Source organism: Bombina bombina, chromosome 4 (genome assembly GCF_027579735.1).
Source record: "Bombina bombina isolate aBomBom1 chromosome 4, aBomBom1.pri, whole genome shotgun sequence".
In the NCBI taxonomy this organism is placed as follows: domain Eukaryota; kingdom Metazoa; phylum Chordata; class Amphibia; order Anura; family Bombinatoridae; genus Bombina; species Bombina bombina.
In genome coordinates, this window is record NC_069502.1 from 1,071,304,624 (window position 1) to 1,071,326,493 (window position 21,870).

General features: G+C 39.5%; 1 protein-coding gene across 1 annotated transcript in view; it reads left to right on the forward strand.

The window, feature by feature from the left end:
- Nucleotides 1-20,727, forward strand: part of PPP1R21 (protein phosphatase 1 regulatory subunit 21) — a 557,069-nt gene extending 536,342 nt beyond the window's left edge. Inside the window, exon 20 of the mRNA XM_053712717.1 lies at nt 20,125-20,727. Coding sequence (XP_053568692.1) covers nt 20,125-20,154 — 30 coding nt within the window. The 3' untranslated portion in view covers nt 20,155-20,727. The remainder of the gene's footprint in view (nt 1-20,124) is intronic.
- The last annotated feature ends 1,143 nt before the right edge of the window (nt 20,728-21,870 follow it).

Genomic DNA, 21,870 nt, shown 5'->3' on the forward strand with positions numbered 1-21,870 from the left:
GGTATACGAAATATTAGATCATATTCCCCTCTTAGAGATACAAAAAGAGCTAAAAGTAATCCTTGATAGAGCATTACAATGTAGTATTATAACAAAACAGGTATCTGATTTTCTTTTTAAAAAATACCCAATAACACCAGTTTTTTACACTTTGCCCAAAGTCCACAAAAATATGTCTTTTCCACCAGGGCGACCCATTGTGACGTGTACAGAGTCTGGTTTTTTTTTTTCAAATGTATCAATATTCTTGGATAAAATTCTCTTTCCAATGGTTAAACAACAGAAGTCTTTCATTAAAGATACAAATTATTTTTTTATAAAATTAGAGGATGTTAAAATAGAAGACACTTGGTTTATTTTTTCTTTGGATGTGGTAAATCTATATACCTCTATCCCTCACGAAGCAGGCCTTAATACTATAAAAAGCTTCCTAAATAATGGCAAATTCATCACAGGTGGATTTTATTGATGATTTGTTAAGACTTGTATTATACTGTTATTTTTTGTTCCAAGACACATACTACATGCAAAAAAGAGGTACAGCTATGGGCTCCAATGTAGCCCCCTCATATGCCAACTTGTTCATGAGTGGCTTTGAGAATACATTTGTCTATAATAATCAGTCATTCAACAGCTGCTGTAAGCTTTGGCTAAGATATATAGATGATATTTTTGGCAGATGGGGGGGCTCATTGGAGTCCTTATTACAGTTTGTAGAGGATATTAATGCCTCTATGACAAGCATCAGGTTCACATTAACATACTCCACACATGAGTTCAATTTTCTAGACACTACTGTATATATACAAGATGCTAGACTACGTACTGATCTCTTTACTAAGCCTACAGATAGGAATACCCTATTAAGATATGAAAGCTTTCACCCAGAGACAGTGTTCAATTCTATCCCTAGAAGTCAGCTATTACGCACCAAGAGGATAGTTAGGGATCAAGATAAACTACCAGACAGATTAAGATCTATGGGTAATAAGTTTTTCCAAAGAGGCTACCCTCAAGAGATCGTTAATAAAAGCATTAAGGATCTAGACAGGAGTAAAGTTAAGAAAAATTATGCAAATAGACTAGTGTTTACCATGGAATACAGTCACAGAAGTCAATGTATCTTCAAAACAGTGAGGAAACATTGGCATTCATTGTCGAAATATAATCCAGAGGTAGAATCGTTTAAATTACCGCCTATGCCATCATATAGACAGGTGAGAAACCTTAGGGATAATTTAGTCAGAGCGGATGTGGGTACTACCAAATCATCTGAGATTAATTATTCAATTACTACAAACAAGGGCTGCTACCCATGTCCCCAGAAGCAGAACTTTTTTTCACTTTCTGCGATGAGATTTTTTTTAGTTAAAAATTTTCTGCAGGTCATTTTTAAATAGAAATCACTTCACTATGGTCTCTTCATGCATACCCCCCTGCATATCAATATCACCCTGGTCTCTTCATGCATACCCCCCTGCATATCAATATCACCCTGGTCTCTTCATGCATACCCCCCTGCATATCAATATCACCATGGTCTCTTAATGCATACTCCCCTTCATATCAATACCACCATGGTCTCTTCATGCATACTCCCCTTCATATCAATATCACCATGGTCTCTTCATGCATACTCCCCTTCATATCAATATCACCATGGTCTCTTCATGCATACCCCCCTGCATATCAATATCACCCTGGTCTCTTCATGCATACCCCCCTGCATATCAATATCACCCTGGTCTCTTCATGCATACCCCCCTGCATATCAATATCGCCCTGGTCTCTTCATGCATACCCCCCTGCATATCAATATCACCATGGTCTCTTCATGCATACCCCCCTGCATATCAATATCACCATGGTCTCTTCATGCATACCCCCCTGCATATCAATATCACCCTGGTCTCTTCATGCATACCCCCCTGCATATCAATATCACCCTGGTCTCTTCATGCATACCCCCTTCATATCAATATCACCATGGTCTCTTCATGCATACCCCCCTGCATATCAATATCACCATGGTCTCTTCATGCATACCCCCCTGCATATCAATATCACCATGGTCTCTTCATGCATACCCCCCTGCATATCAATATCACCATGGTCTCTTCATGCATACCCCCTTCATATCAATATCACCCTGGTGTCTTCATGCATACTCCCCTTCATATCAATATCACCCTGGTCTCTTCATGCATACCCCCCTGCATATCAATATCACCATGGTCTCTTCATGCATACCCCCCTGCATATCAATATCACCATGGTCTCTTCATGCATACCCCCTTCATATCAATATCACCCTGGTCTCTTCATGCATACTCCCCTTCATATCAATATCACCCTGGTCTCTTCATGCATACCCCCCCCTGCATATCAATATCACCCTGGTCTCTTCATGCATACTCCCCTTCATATCAATATCACCCTGGTCTCTTCATGCATACCCCCCCTCTGCATATCAATATCACCCTGGTCTCTTCATGCGTACCCCCCTGCATATCAATATCACCCTGGTCTCTTCATGCATACCCCCTGCATATCAATATCACCCTGGTCTACTCTCTTCATGCATACCCCCCTGCATATCAATATCACCCTGGTCTACTCTCTTCATGCATACCCCCCTGCATATCAATATCACCCTGGTCTACTCTCTTCATGCATACCCCCCTGCATATCAATATCACCCTGGTCTACTCTCTTCATGCATACCCCCCTAATATACCAGTGTTATACTTAACAATAATATAACTAAACTGCAATTTAAATATAGTCTGTTTCCGTTGATGCTTTGCTCTGACTTTGGCATCATTTCATTATAGTTGTATCATGTATGTTTTAACCTTTACAAACAGCCCCAGGGGGGTATATAATACATCTGTTGCCTGTGACTTTATGTGGTTTATGATATGACACAGAAAACATAGCACTCCAGTGTCGCGCTATGGAGGGAGGGGCGAGTGTCAGTGTGCAGGAGCAGAACACCAGTACGTGAGAGACATTTACAGATCCCCCCCAGCTGCCTTTTCTGCAAACACTTGTAACCCTTCTCCTCCCCGGCTCAAAGTGTTAATAGCACCGCAAAGGGAAAAAAAGTGTTATCCCTGCTGCGGTCTGCTTGTGAAGACTGTTAGATTAAAAGTGATGTGTGTGGGCGGAGTTTTGGGAATGCCGATTCCCACTTTTGATAATCAATCACAATTGCCAGATTAGACAAGACACACAACCAACCGGTATAAGCTTTCACAGTAGTGTTGTAAAAAAAAGAACATGAAGGCTGAAGCTAGCACTGCTTAAAACTGAGGCGGTCCCCCCCCCCTCTCTACTGAAGCCCGCACCCAGACTGTAAACATTTTTTTGTGAATGTGAGCGCAGCCTTCATGTTCTTTTTTTTACAACACTACTGTGAAAGCTTATACCGGTTGGTTGTGTGTCTTTTCTAATCTGGCAATTGTGATTGATTATCAAAAGTGGGAATCGGCATTCCCAAAACTCCGCCCACACACATCACTTTTAATCTAACAGTCTTCACAGGCAGACCGCAGCAGGGATAACACTTTTTTTCCCTTTGCGGTGCTATTAACACTTTGAGCCGGGGAGGAGAAGGGTTACAAGTGTTTGCAGAAAAGGCAGCTGGGGGGGATCTGTAAATGTCTCTCACGTACTGGTGTTCTGCTCCTGCACACTGACACTCGCCCCTCCCTCCATAGCGCGACACTGGAGTGCTATGTTTTCTGTGTGATATCATAAACCATATAAAGTCACAGGCAGCAGATGTATTATATACCCCCTGGGGCTGTTTGTAAAGGTTAAAACATACAAACAGCCCCAGGGGGTATATAATACATCTGCTGCCTGTGACTTTATATGCTTTATGATACCACACAGAAAACATAGCACTCCAGTGTCGCGCTATGTACAACCGCTGTATTGTAACCCTTCTCCTCCCCGCTCAAAGTGTTAATAGCACCGCACAGGGAAAAAAAGTGTTATCCCTGCTGCGGTCTGCCTGTGAAGACTGTTAGATTAAAAGTGATGTGTGTGGGCGGAGTTTTGGGAATGCCGATTCCCACTTTTGATAATTAATCACAATTGCCAGATTAGACTAGACACACAACCAACCGGTATAAGCTTTCACAGTAGTGTTGTAAAAAAAAGAACATGAAGGCTGCGCTCACATTCACAAAAAAATGTTTACAGTCTGGGTGCGGGCTTCAGTAGAGAGGTGGGGACCGCCTCAGTTTTAAGCAGTGCTAGCTTCAGCCTTCATGTTCTTTTTCTTACAACACTACTGTGAAAGCTTATACCGGTTGGTTGTGTGTCTTGTCTAATTTGGCAATTGTGATTGATTATCAAAAGTGGGAATCGGCATTCCCAAAACTCCGCCCACACACATCACTTTTAATCTAACAGTCTTCACAAGCAGACCGCAGCAGGGATAACACTTTTTTTCCCTGTGCGGTGCTATTAACACTTTGAGCCGGGGAGGAAAAGGGTTACACTACAAGGGTTTTTCTGCTATTATTAACGCGCATCCCTGGCTGCACACTTACCTCAGTCGCAGAAGCAGTTCTGGCGGCTAAAGTAACAAATTTAAGTTATAAGCAAAGCATCTAATAAAATGTATCAATTTCATGAGCAGCAGCCAATAATGTGAAAGTAAAAATGTGCCGGTTGCTATGCGCAATAATAATAATTAAAAAAAAAAAAAACTGTTGAAGAAAATGATGTGCTTAACAGAACTGGCCATTCTTTCTGCAGGCAGGCTCCACTTTCTGCGATATTATCGCAGATCGCACTATGTTCTGCCTTGGGGCCCATGTCTACATTGCGCTCAATGAAATTCTATAATTAAGGGTAAATTCTTGGCACAAAATGACAAACGCAAACAATACACTATTAATGGCTTATATACATGTCAAACCAATCATGTAATTTATCTCCTCAAATGTCCATGTGGGCTTTGTTACATCGGAGAGACCACCCAAGCCGCCAGGGACAGGTTTAGTCAGCACAAAGCATCAATTAAATCTAAGGATATGTCTCTTCCAGTATCTGCACATTTCACTCAGATGGGACATACAGTTAGCCAGCTCTGCTTTCAAGTAATAGACCACATCCCTATACATAGGAGAGGGGGCAATAGAGAACTCAAATTGAGACAAAAAGAGGTCTGGTGGATTAAGAGATTAAATATGTTACATCCATATGGTCTGAATAGAGACTATGATCTGTATTTGTTTTTATAGATTTATGTATGGAATATGGGTGATATATATTTTGGTGCCACTAGAGGTCGCTAATGGAAAGAGAAAATATTTTTCTGTGATACTTGGACAGGTATGAGTTAATCTAATTAATATTATGAGCTGAAACCTGATTGGCCCTGATACCCTTTTTAAATGTGTGTCTTAATGATTTTAAACTATGCATGATTAAGGACCATGTAGGTCCGAAACGTTGCTATTTTATGGTTGTGATATCCCAATAAAGAAATAATTCACCTTTAAGAATATCGTTGTGCTGTGGTGCTGTCACATTCTATGCATGGACTGTACATATTGTGGTTTTGCTGATACTCCATTGTGACGAGCACACAGTTTGGTAAAACTTTTATGGGCACAGTGCTGGACTCTATTAATTTATTTTGTGTGTATATATATATATATATATATATATATATATATATATATATATACACTAATATATATGGCCATGGGACTGATACTTTTCACTATTCCCTTGCTGTTTTGCATGTGTCTTTGTGGTGCACTTAGTTTGTATTTTGAGTGACGGTCTTTAATTTTGCGTTGCAGTTGCACACATGGGGTTAATGCTTATCAGGTTAGCGCGGCGCACATCCCTTTAGTCTTTCTATAGTTCCTAGGTACGTTGGCCGGTTTACTCACTTAGGGTTAGTGCAAGTTCTAGGGGTTTTGGCGCACTAGATACATTTTTAGCTATTGGGGGTTTTTTGCGCACATTATTTCCAGCTGATAAGCGTTATCTGTCCTCGGATGTTATGTTAATGTCTCCTTATTTGTTTTGCGGTTCGGCTTAGCGCGTATTGTACCAGTGAGTTTATTTAATAAGCTACTTAGGAGGGGTTAAGTGGTTTCCATTCCTCAAGAGCTTTTTCAAGGGGTTAGTGTTTATTGCATTGCATTGCTTTGCTATATGCTTTAAGGGAGCAGTCTGATTTTGTCCCTAAAGCTACCCAAGAAACCGAGTCTCCTGAACACCTTTCTACCATTATTATGCATGCTTATTGTAAGAGAGCTGAAATGTCTTCTCCAGCTCATTTATGTGGCTCTTGTTTAGATTTGTTAATGCAATCAGACCAATCTAATGCTGTTTGTTTGGGTATTAATGTACCTAGCAGAGCAGGGAAGGTTAACATTGGTTTCAGAACAGAAATATATCAACAGCACCAAAAATACAGCCACACAAGCTACTCCTCAAAAAAGCGAGATCTCCCAACCAGATCTCAATATAAGAGTCAAAATAGTGCTAGGAGGGAGCGCTACAACAGCAGGGGTGTTGTAGCGCTCCCTCCTAGCACTATTTTAACATTGGTTTCAGCTTGTCTGAACCTTCATTCTCATTTCCCTTGGTGACTCTGTGTATGAAAGTCCTAGGTCTCATGATTGCAGCTTCACAATGCCAATTTTCACATGAGGCCTCATAGCTTTGTATGCTGCGTTAATGGTGCAGAGATTATACTCAGCTGTCTCAAAGGATATTTCTATCCTAAGATATGGAGAGTCCACAACGTCATCAATTACTAGTGGGAATATCACTCCTGGCCAGCAGGAGGAGGCAAAGAGCACCACAGCAAAGCTGTTAATTATCACTCCCCTTCCCACAATCCCTTTGTCAATGGAGGATGTGAAGTTTTGGTGTCTGAAGTAAATTGGATTTCTTTCGCTGCAAGCAAGATTTTTTGGGTCTAGCCGTAGTCCACGTTAATCTCTTCAGTAGGGTAGTGGTGGCTTTAAAGCAGTTAGGAACTTGTGAGGTGGGCCTTGCTGCGTTTTCCTAACATATTTGCTGCCCATGGTATAGAAAGCAAGAGTAGGTTTACTCTGTTCTTTCATTTTCCACAGGTCTCTGTGAGCAGTATGTGTCCACTCACACCGTGTAAGCTGTCCCCCTGCCGGACAGCTAGATACAGGTAAGTGCTGTTTGTCCCCTAGGTATGGAGACATGCACTTTATGGAGAAAAGTTAACTCTTATGTCAGGGGGGATATATATCCTGCAAATTGTTAACTCTGCATTTAATATGGGACTTATAATCCTTATGGTAAGGATTGATATGGGGCCGGTGCAGACACTTGTGTATGTGGCATTCAGAGGGTTTATCCTTTATTATGGGCGTAAGTGTTCTTACTTTTCCACAAAACATTATCGCTCATGTAATATGATAGTGTTTGAAGGGCATTGTGTTGCTTTCTTTCTACGGCCGTTTTGTTAGCCGTTATTAAGAGTGGTTATGCAAATAGGAGAACTGTTTCATTATTGACTTTTTTCCCCGGCTGAAGAATGGGCGCTTTCTGTGTGCTGCGCAGATACTGTTTCTGTGTCGGCTTTGACGGTCACGTGATCCACTCTTTCGATCCAGAAAGGAGCAGCGCCATTGTCCCCCTGCATTTCAGTGTGGTCGGTGCACAGTGTCTCCGTGCAGATATTATTTTTGGGAAAATTCCTGCTAGGAGTGGTAAGACACCTCAGTACATCTGAGGTGTAGTGGTGTTTGTTATTTTAGCATAGCGTACATAACGTTTTTGTTGAGGTGCTGCCTTAAAATTTTTAAGGTGTTAGTATTTTTTCATAAAAATGTTTTTGTTTTTTTCTGTGGGAAATTTTTTTGACTATTCCATTTAACAAATGCTTTTTGTGCCTAGAAGCCTAAGTTGTGTTGCCCATGCAATTTTGTGATTCATGTTTAGCTAGAACGCTAAAATCTAAGGATAGATTATTGCCCTCTGAGCCAATTTTTTTTTCAGGATGATTCTGTTCAGACAATGCCACAGCTTTTTCTCCTATAACGTCCCAAGCCTCTATGGTGTCACATGCAGTGCCCTGCGGTTCCTCTCAGCCTCATGGAGACTTATATTTGCCTGCAGAATTTGCTGCACAGGCATCTTCTGTGGTATCTGCTGCATTATCTGTTTTTCCTTTGCTACAGGTAAAACTCAAGAAGAAAATTAGAAATTCAGATAGTAAGGTTTCTGTTCCACCAGCTGCTACACAGGTTGCTCTTCCTCATAAGTCTGATGAGTAGGATACATGGGTAGCCTCTGAGGGTGAAATCTCAGATTCGGACAGTATAATTCCTTCTTCAGATTTAAGCTTGAACACCTTTGTGTATTGTTTAAGGAGCTTTTGGTTACTTTGGACGACTCCGATACTCCTGTAGTTGTCAGCCCTAATAAATCTAGTAAACTTAATAAATACTATGATGTTCCTTCCTCTGTGGAAGTTTATCCTGTTCCATACCATGCTACAGAGATTATTGCACATGAATGGGAGGAGACAGGGATACCTTTTCTTTCATGTAATTGGCAAGAGTCCATGAGCTAGTGATGTATGGGATATACAATCCTACCAGGAGGGGCATAGTTTCCCAAACCTCAAAAATGCCTATAAATACACCCCTCACCACACCCACAATTGAGTTTTACAAACTTTGTCTCCTATAGAGGTGGTGAAGTAAGTTTGTGCTTAGATTCAGTTTTTTGTTTTTTTTCAAATTCCTGAAACTGCCATATAAGGAAATTGATAATTTTGCTTTATATGTTGTTTTTTCTCTTACATTTGCAAGATGTCTCAATCTGATCCTGTCTCAGAAACCAGTGTTGGAACCCTGCTGCCTGATAACAGTTCTACCAAAGCTAAGTGCATTTGTTGTACATTTGTGGAGATTATATCTCCAGCTGTGGTATGTAATAGTTGTCATGATAAGCTTTTACATGCAGAGAATGTGTCCATCAGTAATAGTACTATGCCTGTTGTTCCTTCAACATCTAATATACAAGATATACCTGTGAATATAAAAGATTTTATTGCTGATGCGATTCAGAAGGCTTTGTCTGCCATCCCGCCTTCTAATAAACGTAAAAGGTCTTTTAAAACTTCTCATAAAGTTGATGACATTTCTAATGACTTACAATATACTGAATTATCCTCATCTGATGAGGATCTATCTGATTCAGAAGATCCTTCCTCAGATATTGACACTGACAAATCTACTTATTTGTTTAAAATGGAGTATATTTGTTCCTTGTTAAAAGGAGCGTTGATTACATTGGATATTAAGGAAACTAGTCCTCTTGATATTAAAACTAGTAAACGTTTAAATTCTGTTTATAAACCTCCTGTGGTTACTCCAGAGGTTTTTCCAGTTCCTGATGCTATTTCTGATATGATTTCTAAGGAATGGAATAGGCCTGGTACTTCTTTTATTCCTTCTTCAAGGTTTAAAAAATTGTATCCTTTGCCAGCAGTTATATTGAAGTTTTGGGAAAAGATCCCCAAAGTTGATGGGGCTATTTCTACTCTTGCTAAACGTACTACTATTTCTATGGAAGATAGCAATTCTTTTAAAGACCCTTTAGATAGGAAACTTGAATCTTATCTAAGGAAAGCTTATTTATATTCTGGTCATCTCCTCAGGTCTGCCATTTCTATGGCTGATGTTGCAGCTGCATCAACTTTTTGGTTGGAAAGTTTAGCGCAACAGGAAATGGATCCTGATTTGTCTAGCATTGTTCTCTTTCTTCAACATGCTAATTATTTTTTTTGTGATGCCATTTTTGATATCATCAAAATTGATGTTAAATCTATATCTTTAGCTATTTTAGCTAGAAGAGCTTTGTGGCTTAAATATTGGACTGCTGACATGGTATCTAAGTCTAGATTACGATCTCTTTCTTTCCAAGGTAATAAGTTATTAGGTTCTCAGTTGGATTTGATTATTTCAACTGTCAATGGGGGGAAAGGAGATTTTTTGCCTCAGGATAAAAGACCTAAGGGTAAATCTAAAGCTTCTAAACGCTTTCGTTCCTTTCGACAAAATTAGGAACAGAAACCTAATCCTTCCCCCAAAGAATCTGGTTCCAGTTGGAAACCTTCTTCAAGTTGAAGTAAATCTAAACCGTTTAAGAAACCAAAGCCAGCCCCCAAGTCTGCATGAAGGTGCGGCCCTCATTCCAGCTCAGCTGGTAGGGGGCAGATTAAGATTCTTCCAAAACATTTGGGCAGATTCTGTCCAAAATCATTGGATTCAGAGTATTGTCTCTCAAGGGTACTGAATAGGATTCAGAGTAAGACCTCCTGTGAGAAGGATTTTTTTTCTCTCACGCGTCCCAGTAAATCCAGTAAAGGCTCAAGCTTTTCTGAAGTGTGTTTCAGACCTGGAGCTTTCAGGGGTAATCATACCAGTTTCGTTTCAGGAACAGGGTCTGGGGTTTTATTTAAATCTATTCATTGTCCCAACGAAAGAAAATTCTTTCAGGTCAGTTCTGGATCTGAAATTTTTTAATCGTTATGTAAGAGTGCCAACTTTCAAAATGGTGTTCAGCAAGGGCATTATATGTCCACAATAGACTTACAGGATGCATATCTTCATATTCCGATTCATCCAGACCATTATCAGTTTCTGAGATTCTCTTTTCTAGACAAGCATTACCAATTTGTTGCTCTTCCGTTTGGCCTAGTGATAGCTCCAAGAATGTTTTCAAAGGTTCTCAGTGCCCTACTCTCTGTAATCAGAGAATGGGGTGTTGCGGTATTTCCTTATTTGGACGATATCTTGGTACTAGCTCAGTCTTTACATTCTGCAGAATCTCACACAAATCAACTAGTGTTGTTTCTTCAAAGACATGGTTGGAGTATCAATTTACCAAAAAGTTCTTTGATTCCTCAGACAAGGGTCACCTTTTTAGGTTTCCAGATAGATTCAGTGTCCATGACTTTGTCTCTAACAGACAAGAGACAATTAAAATTGGTTTCAGCTTGTCGGAACCTTCAGTCTCAGTCATTCCCTTCAGTGGCTATGTGCATGGAAGTTTTAGGTCTCATGACTGCAGCATCGGACGCGATCCCCTTTGCTTGTTTTCATATGAGACCTCTCCAGCTTTGTATGCTGAACCAATGGTGCAGGGATTATACAAAGATATCACAATTAATATCCTTAAATCCCAATGTTCGACTCTCTCTGACTTGGTGGTTAGATCACCATCGTATAGTTCAAGGGGCCTCTTTTGTTCATCCAACCTGGACTGTAATCACAACAGATGCAAGTCTTTCAGGTTAGGGAGCTTTCTTGGGATCTCTTAACAGCACAAGGGGTTTGGAAACCTCAAGAGGCGAGGTTACCAATCAATATTTTAGAACTCCATGCTATCTTCAGGGCTCTTCAGGTGTGACCTCTGTTGAAGAGAGAACCGTTCATTTGTTTTCAGACAGACAATATCACAACTGTGGCATATGTCAATCATCATGGTGGGTCTCGCAGTCCCCAAGCCATGAAAGAAGTATATTGGATACTTGCTTGGGCGGAATCCAGCTTCTGTCTAATTTCTGTGGTTCATATCCCAGGTATAGACATTTGGGAAGCGGATTATCTCAGCCGTCAGACTTTACATCCGGGGGAGTGGTCTCTCCATCCAGATGTGTTTTCTCAGATTGTTCAGATGCGGGGTCTTCCAGAAATATATCTGATGGCTTCCCATCTAAACAAGAAACTTCCCAGGTACCTGTCCAGGTCCAGGGATCCTCAGGCGGAAGCAGTGGATGCGTTAGCAGTTCCTTGGTGTTACCAACCTGCTTATATCTTCCCGCCTCTAGTTCTTCTTCCAAAAGTGATTTTCAAAATCATCATGAAACAATCGTTTGTGTTGTTGGTAGCTCCAGCATGGCCTCACAGGTTTTGGTATGCGGATCTTGTTTGGATGTCCAGCTGCCAACCTTGGTCACTTTCATTAAGGCTAGACCTTCTGTCTCATGGTCAGTTTTTCCATCAGGATCTCAAATCATTAAATTTGAAGGTATGGAATTTGAACGCCTAGTGCTTAGTCATAGAGGTTTCTCTGACTCCGTGATTAATACTATGTTACAGGCTCGTAAATAATCTGTTTCTAGGAAGATTTATTATTGAGTTTGGAAGACTTCTATTTCATGGTGTTCTTCTCATAAATTCTCCTGCATTCTTTTAGAATTCCTAGAATTTTACAGTTTCTTCAGGATGATTTGGATAAAGGTTTGTCTGCAAGTTCCTTAAAGGGACACATCTCTGTTTTATTTCACAGAAAGATTGCTAAGCTTCCTGATATTCACTGTTTTGTACAGGCTTTGGTCTGTATCAAGCCTGTCATTAAATTAATCTCTCCTCCTTGGAGTCTTAATTTGGTTTTGAAGGCCTTACAGGCTCCTTCTTTTGAGCCTATGCATTCTTTGGACATTAAACTACTTTCTTGGAAATTGTTGTTCCTTTTGGCCATCTCTTCTGCTAGAAGAGTTTCTGAATTATCTGCTCTTTCTTGTGAATCTCCTTTTCTGATTTTCCATCAGGATAAGGCAGTTTTGCGGACTTCATTTAAATTCTTACCTAAGGTTGTGAAGTCTAACAACATTAATAGAGAAATTGTTGTCCCTTCTTTGTGTCTTAATCCTAAGAATTCTTTGGAGAAATCCTTGCATTCTTTGGATGTGGTAAGAGCTTTGAAATATTATGTTGAAGCTACTAAAGATTTCAGGAAGACTTCTAGTCTATTTGTTATCTTTTCTGGTTCTAGGAAAGGTCAGAAGGCTTCTGCCATTTCCTTGGCATCTTGGTTAAAGCTTTTGATTCATCAGGCTTATTTGGAGTCGGGTCAGGCCCCACCTCAGAGAATTACAGCTCATTCTACTAGATCAGTCTCCACGCCGTGGGTTTTTAAGAATGAAGCTTCAGTTGATCAGATTTGCAAAGCAGCAACTTGGTCTTCTTTGCATACATTTACTAAATTCTACCGTTTTGATGTATTTGCTTCTTCGGAAGCAGTTTTTGCTAGAAAAGTTCTTCAGCTGTTTCAGTTTGATTCCTCTGCTTATTTTTAAGTTTTTTCTTTTCATTTATGAGAAAAAACTTATTTTTTTGGTTGTGGATTTAATTTTCTCAGCGGAAAATGGCTGTTTTTTATTTTATCCCTCCCTCTCTAGTGACTCTTGTGTGGAGTTCCACATCTTGGGTATTTCTATCCCATACATCACTAGCTCATGGACTCTTGCCAATTACATGAAAGAAAACATAATTTATGTGAGAACTTACCTTATAAATTAATTTCTTTCATATTGGCAAGAGTCCATGAGGCCCACCCTTTTTATGGTGGTTAGGATTTTTTTTGTAAAGCACAATTATTTCCAAATTCCTTTGTTGATGCTTTTTACTCCTTTCTTTTTCACCCCACTACTTGGCTATTCGTTAAACTGAATTGTGGGTGTGGTGAGGGGTGTTTTTATAGGCATTTTGAGGTTTGGGAAACTTTGCCCCTCCTGGTAGGATTATATATCCCATACGTCACTAGCTCATGGACTCTTGCCAGTATGAAAGAATTGAATTTATCAGGTAAGTTCTTACATAAATTATGTTTTTTCCCCGTCTCCTGTCTTTAAAAAACATTTCCTGTCGCTGACTCCATTAAAGATTCTTGGCGCACGGTGCCTAAAGTAGAAGGGGTCATTTCTACTCTGGCTAAGAGAACTACTATTCCTATAGTGGATAGCTGCTCTTTTAAGGATTTAATGGACAAAAAGCTGGAGGCTTATTGAAAGAAGTTGTATGTTTATCAAGGTCTTCAACAACCTGCAGTTTCTATTGCCACGTTGTCAAGTGCGGCATCTTATTGGTATGATGCCTTGTCTGATTCTTTTCAAGTAGAGACTTCTTTGGAGGAGATTCAAGACAAGATTAAGGCTCTCAAGCTAGCCAATTCCTTTATTTCTGATGCTACCATGCAAGTTATTAATCTGGGAGCCAAGATATCTGGCTTTGCTGTGCTAGCCCGTTGGGTGTTGTTCCTTTCACAGGTAAGACCTTGTTTGGACCTGGTCTGGCAGAAATAGTTTTTGATATCACGGGTGGAAAAGGATCTTTTCTACCTCAAGACAAGAAGAATAGACCTAAAGGACGTCAAGGTAATTTTATTTCCTTTTGTAACTTCAAAGGAGAGTTTTCCTCTCCCTCTTCCAAGCAGGAACAGTCAAAGTCTTCTTGGAAACCCAATCAGTCTTGGAACAAGGGGAAGCATTCAAAACCCACAGCTGAGTCTAAGTCAGCATGAAGGGATTGCCCTCGGTCTGGGATCGGATCGAGTGGGGGGCAGACTTTTTATGTTTTCTCAAGCTTGGATACGAGATGTCCCTGATCCCTGGGCTGTGGACATAGTATTTCAGGGTTACAACATAGAATTCAAGATTTTTCCTTCCAGGGGCAGGTTCCACCTCTCAAGATTATCTGCAAATAAAAAGAGAGGCATTCTTGAAATGTGTTCAGGATCTTTCATCCTTGGAAGTGGTAGCTCCAGTTCCCGTAAAGAAACAAGGCCTAGGATTCTATTCGAATCTGTTCGTGGTTCCCAAAAAAGAGGGAACTTTTCAACTTATTCTAGACCTAAAGTGTCTCAACCGAGTACCGTCCTTTAAAATGGATACCATTTGTTCCATTCTTCCTTTAGTCCAAGAGGGTCAGTTCATGACGACCATAGACCTGAAGGATGCATATCTTCATGTTCCCTTCCAGGGATCATCTCAAGTTTCTGAGATTCGTCTTTTTAGACAAACACTTTTGGTTTGTGGCTCTTCCATTTGGCCTTGCCACAGCTCCCAGAATTTTCTCAAAGGTTCTGGGGGCTCTTTTGGCAGTGATCAGGTCTCAGGGAATCGCTATAACGCCCTACCTGGACGAAATATTGGGTCAGGTGCCATCTTTTCAACAAGCAAATTCACATACAGAGATCTTGTTGTCTTTTCTTCATTCCCACAGATGGCAAATTAATCTGGAATAGAGTTCCCTTGTTCCTTCTACAAGGGTGGTTTTCTTAGGGACTATAATAGATTCCCTATCTATGAATATATTTCTGACAGACGTCAGAAAATTAAATATTTTTTCCTCTTGTCTCTCTCTGCAGTCTACTGTTTGGTCATCTGTGGCTCAATGTATGGAGGTAATTGGTCTGGTGGTCGCTTCCATGGACATCATTCCCTTTGTTTGATTCCATTTGAGAGCTCTGCAGTTATGCATGGGATCATGCGGATCTGTATCAGAGGATAGATCTAGATCAGTCGACAAGAGATTATCTCCAGTGGTGGCTTTCTCAGGAGCATCTGTCTCAGGGCACATGCTTTCGGAGTCTTTCATGGGTGATTGTGACCACGAACGCCAGCCTGCTGGGCTGGAGAGCAGTCTGGGACTTGTTTAAGGTGCATGGTCTATGGGCTTGGGAGGAGTCTGCTCTCCCCATATACATCTTGGAGGTGAGAGGGATCTACAATGCTCTGATGGTTTTGTCTCAGTTGTCCTTAGCCCGGTTTATCAGGTTCCAGTCGGACAATATCACCTCAGTGGCTTACATCACCCACCAGGAAGGGACCCAGAGTTCCTTAGCCATGAAGGAGGTGTCTCGGATTGTTCAGTGGGCGGAAGCTCACAATTGCCGTCTATCTGCATCCACATTCCAGGAGTGGACAACTGGGAAGCGGACTTCCAGAGCCGACAGACATTTCATCCTGGGGAGTGGGTTCTCCATCCGGAGGTGTTCTCCAGGTTAGCACTCAAATGGGGGTGCCGGGGTTGGATCTAATGGCATCCTGGCAGAACGCCAAGCTTCCAAGGTACAGTTCAAGGTAGAGAGATCCGCAGGCCACCCTGATAGAGCTCTTGCCGTTCCTTGGGATTTCAGTCTAGCTTATCTGTTTCCTCCGTTTGCTCTCCTTCCATGAGTCATTGCTTGTATCAATCAGGAGAGAGCATTGGTTATTCTTATAGCTCCTGCATGGCCTCGCAGGATCTGGTATGCAGACCTAGTAAAGATGGCATTTCTTCCACCTTGGAGGTTACCTTTTGAGGAAACACCTTCTAACTTAGGGTCCATTCCTTCATCCAAATCTCGTTTCTCTGAAGCTGACTGCTTGGAGATTGAACACTTAGTTCTGTCTTAAGCGTGGTTTTTCCGAGTCGGTCATTGACACCATGATTCAGGCTCGTAAGCCTGTTACTAGAAGTATTTACCATAAGGTATAGCGTAAATACCTTTATTGGTGTGATTCCAAGGGCTACTCTTGGAGTAGGGTTAGGATTCCTAGGATTTTGTCTTTTCTCCAGGAAGGTCTGGAGAAGGGATTGTCAGTTAGTTCTCTGAAGGTTCAGATTTATACATTATTTATTTATTTTTGTCAGGCCCTGGTCAGAATCAGGCCTGCGTTTAAGTCTGTTGCTCCTCCTTGGAGCTTTAACCTTGTTCTTTAAAAGTTTTAAGCCTTGCATTCCATAGACATTTAGTTATTATCTTGGAAGGTTTTGTTTCTTTTTGCTATCTGTTCTGCTCAGAGAGTCTCGGAAACATTCGGCTTTACGTATGATTCGCCTTATCTTATTTTTCATGCTGATAAGGCGGTTCTTCGTACTAAGTGGGGTTTTCTTCCCACAGTGGTTTCAGATAGAAATATTAATCAGGAAATTGTTGTTCCTTCCCTATGTCCTAATCCTTCTTCTCATAAGGAATATTTGTTGCACAACTTGGATGTTGTGCATGCTTTAAAATTTTATCTTCCGGCGACTAGGATTTTTGCCTGTCTTCTGTCCTGTTTCTCTGGGAAACGTAAAGGTCAGAAAGCTGCTGCTACTTCTCTTTCTCTATGGTTGAGAAGTATAATTCATTTTGTTTTTGAGACTGCTGGCAGCAGCCTTCCTGAGAGAATTACGGTTCATTCCACGATGGCTTTCATAAATAAAGCTTCTGTGAAACTAATTACAAGGCTGCACTTTGGTCCTCTCTGCATATTTTTTCCAATTTTTTAAATTTGATATTTTTTGCCACGGCTGAGGCTCCTTTTGGGAGAAAGGTTCTTCAAGTGGTGGTGCCTTCTGTTTAGGTCTGCCTGTCTTGTTCTCCCTTCCTAGTCATCTGTGTCCTCTAGCTTGGGTATTGGTTCCCACTCACTAGTAATTGATGACGTTGTGGACTCTCCATATCCAGGAAGAAATAAATGTATTAGGTAAGCATATATTTTGTTTTTTGGATCACAGTACAAGTCAGTCTCTAACTTGGTGGTAGGTTCATCAGTTTATTATTCAGGGTGCTTATTTTCTCACATGGGGAAAAAAACAATTCTTGTCTAGTCTCTGCAATTCATATTTCAAGGGTGAACAACTGGGAGGCAGACTTTTTAAGTCAACAATATCTACATCCAAGGGAGTGCTCTCTTCACCAAGATGTGTTCAATCAGATTATGGATATTAGTGGTTTCCCAGAGATAGATCTGATGGCCTCTCATTTAAACAACAAACTTCCCAGGTACTTTGCGTGGTCCAGAGATCCTCAGTCAGCCTGCTTATCTGTTTCCACCTCTGGTACTTCTTCCCAGAGTGGTTTCCAAGATAAGGCTAGAGAAGTCGTCTGTAATCCTGATTGCCCCAGCGTGGCCTTGCAGGATTTGGTAAGTGGATCTGGTTCAGATATCCTGCTGCCCTTCTTGGCATCTGCCAATCCGGTCAGACGACCTATCCGGTTCTCAAGTCTCTGAACTTGGTGGCATGGAAATTGAATGTTTAGTCCTTAAACATAGGGGTTTCTCTAATTCTGTGATTGAAACCTTGAGTCAGGCTCATAAACCTGTAACTAGGAAGATCTATCACAAGGTCTGGAAGGCCTTAATTTTTGGTGTATAGATCATCGTTTTTCATGGCATTCTTTTATAATTCCTAATGTTTTGCAGTTTTTGCAGGATTATCTGGATAAGGGCCTATCTGCTAGTGCTATTTCAGTCTTGTTCCACAGAAAGATTCTAACCTTCCTGATAATTATAGTTTTGGTCAGGCTCTGGTACATATTAAACCTGTAATCAAGCCAATTTCTCCTCCATGAAATCTTAACTTGGTGTTAAGGTTTTGCAGGCTTCTCATTTTTAACCTATGCATAAGATGTGCACTAAACTACTTTCTTGGAAAGTGTTATTTCTTTTGGCTATTTATTCTGCTAGAAGTGTTTCTTAGTTATCTGCTCTTTCTTGTGATCCTTCTTATCTGATTTTCCATAAGGATAAGTCTGTTTTACAGATCTCATTAGATTTTTTGCCAAAGGTTGTTTCTTTAGATAACTTTGCGGAGAGATTGTTGTTCCTCCTTTGTGCCCTAATCCTAAGAATGCTTCTGAGAGATCGTTGTGTTCTTTGGATGTTGTTAGGGCATTGAAATATTGCATTGATGCTACTAAGAACTTTTGACAAAATTCTAGTTTGTTCACTCCTTTTTTCTGGCCATAGGAAGGGTCAAAAAGCATCTGCTGTTTCTTTGGCCTCTTGGTTGAAACTTTTGATTCAGAAAACTTACTTGGAGACTTATACTAGGTCCTGTTGCCACGTATTGGGCTTTCAAGAATGAGGCTTCAGTTGATCAGATTTGCAAGGCAATTCTACTATTTTCATGTTTTTTGCTTCTTCTTAAGCAGCCCAGGCTGCTGTCTCAGTTTGATTTTGTTCCTGTTTGAGTTTTTTTAAGTGCATTAAAAAAATCCTCCCTTTATGTTATTATTCATGGACTCCACAGTGTGGGTATTAGTTCCCAGGAGTAATGGATCATGAACTCTCACCACCTGTATGAAAGAAACATAATTTATGTTTACCTGATAAATTCATTTTTTTCATGGTGGTGAGAGTTCACAAGACCCTTTTGTTTTTTTGGAGTTAGTTTTTTCTTCAGCACATCTTTTTTTCCTGCTCCTTTTATGACTCTTATTCCTTGTTCTTACCTCACTTTGCTTTCCTATACGCTAGACTGAGGTATGTGTGAGGTGGGAGGGGTTTTATAGGGCTCTTGGGATTTGGGAATCTTTGCTCCTCCTACTGGTAGAGAACAAAAATTCCCAAGAGTAATGGATCTTGGACTCTCACCACCATGAATTAAATAAAGTATTCAGGCAAGTATAAAATATGTTTTTTTGATTCAGATTTTCCTTGAGCAGTTTACATCCTCTGTTTATCTGCCTTTTTATTGTGTGAATTTTAACATATATATTTATATATATATATATATATATATATATATATATATATATATATATATATATATATATATATATATATATATATATATATATATATATATATATATATATATATATATATATTTGTTCACTCTCATGTGTTAGTCATTTTTAATATATTAGCTACATTATTGGCAGTACAATTTTTATAATATATTCTGTTTCCTGCTAATGATAAACTAGTTGTAATTACTGGACTCCATAATAAGCCAGCTAGGAATATATTTAGATAGCCTACCTGAGATATTTCATGCACCTAACCTTGGGGACTGTATAATTGACTAGATATGCTAAGCATAGCATACCAATTACCTTGAGGCTGAGAGGCATGGTAAGGAAATACGCATTGTGTAGTTAAAACATACAAAAAGCAAAGTGAATTATGTGCTTGTTTTTTTAATTCATTTAAATAAACACTGGATACAAGATCTACCTTTTAATACACATCGTTTAAAGATTATTTGATGACATTCAAATAATAAAGCTGTAGAATTGTTGAAAAACAAGCTGAAATGTGAGTTTAATTATTTTCATGCCATGTCGATTTAGACAACCCAACACATGCTGTCTATACAGATCTAAGAAAGTAAAGCAAATGAACTGCAGTCTAAGGGGGAAAAACATGAAAGATTCTACCATTTTTATGCTTTATAGTAAAATAATTTATTAAGATGTGTTGTTATGGTAAAATTATGTTGTATTGGTTAACGTGTAAATGTGTACGGTTACAACAAATTATTCACATTCCATCAATAGGTATATAACTTTATGTTACAGACTTAAATAATTTTTTTTTTTTTCTTTCATCAGGGAAATTTGAAGAAGAACAAAAATCGATAGTCTGTATGTGCCTTCCTTGTATTGATAAAGTCGCTGCTATATATAGTGTAAAATGGCTTCTGTCAAAATACATGAGGAAATCCGTTATCCCTGTGATGTATGTGAATTACATTCCTTCTGCTGTGAACGAGGTCTGCAACACTTTACTTGTGCCGGCTCTATTATCAGCAGTGTGAAACAGCAAGTGTGACTGGACTTTTGGGATTTAATATATAAAAACTATATACACTCCATAAATTACCTCTGAATTATTTTGGAAGTTTTTACATTGCACTTTTTTTTTACTATAATTTTAATTTCTTTACAGAAAAGTGTCAACTTTTTTTTTTCTATGAATTCTGGGTAATTTCTATATCAATCCAAATTGTTTTCAGGATAGAATTATGTCATATATCTAAGTCTTCAGTCATAATTTAGTAAATATTTCAAAAAGGGAACATAATCATCAAATCTATTTTACTAGTAAATTATTTAACCTGAGTTTACATCACCTTCAGTTCGTTAACTTTTGTAACTGTATATTAAAATGAAAAGGTTGTTTGCCAATAAACTCATTCTTTAAAAAAAAAAAAAGTCTTGTATGTGTTGATATTTACCACAAAATGAGAATGTATACTACTGGTCAAAAGTTTTATAATGATTCTTTTTTTTTCAGTTTTTCCTAAATATAAGCAGTTCAAGTCCAGTGAATAAACTCAAATGTTACAAAGGTAAGCAGTAAACTGCCAAAGGTTAAATTAATAAGTTGGTTACCAAAAACTGTAAAAATAATGTACAGTACATTTCAGAGTTATAAACAAAGACTTTTTCAGAGGAAAAAAGTAATTGGTTTACAGCTGTTCTGCAGCAATTGAAAGTTGATGCTAACAATTACTACAGGTGTCCCAACTTCTGTTGATTACTTTCAAACCCTCTGTGTATGAAAGCACTGTTGGAACAGACATTGTTACTACACCATCTTAACCATTATTTAGATGGTATTATACTGCATGTAGTAGTATATTGCTATTATAATGGCAAGAAAAAAGCCATTTAACAAAGGAAGACAGACAGGCCATTATAACCCTTAAAGGTCTTTCCTTTGACCACAGTTTTCAACACTATTAAAAGCCACTAGAAAACTGTAGGAAACTGAAGGAAGAGTTTTGGCAGACCCAAAGCCACAACAACATCAGAAGACAAGTTTCTGAGAGTCAACAGCTTGCGTGATAGACAGCTCACGTGACAAAAGCTTAACAATGGTGTAAGCAGGTCTCACTTTGAACTGTGAAGCAACACTTTGAGTGAGATTAAGATGGCAAAATAAGAAAGAGAGGATTGCCTGGACTATGATGAAATTACAATGAACTACTGAATACTTGATAAAGGTCTTATGGATTCAAATCAGAATTTGACATTTTAGTTCATCACACAGTTTTTTTTATGGCATCCAGTAGGTGAAAGCATGGCTCCTCATTATGTGACACCAACTATCAAATATGGAGGAGAATGCGTGATGGTCTGGGGCTATTTTTCTGGATCCAGCAACTTGTGAGTGACTGGCACCCTAAACCATCAAGACAACCACAGCATTTTGCAGTGCTATGCATTATCCTCTGGGATATGCCTAGTTAGTTAGGGATTCATCCTACAACAAGACCACCTCCAGACTATCTCAGAACTACCTTCTGGCTTCTGGCCAGCAGTCTCCAGAAATAAACTACAATTAGTTTAGTT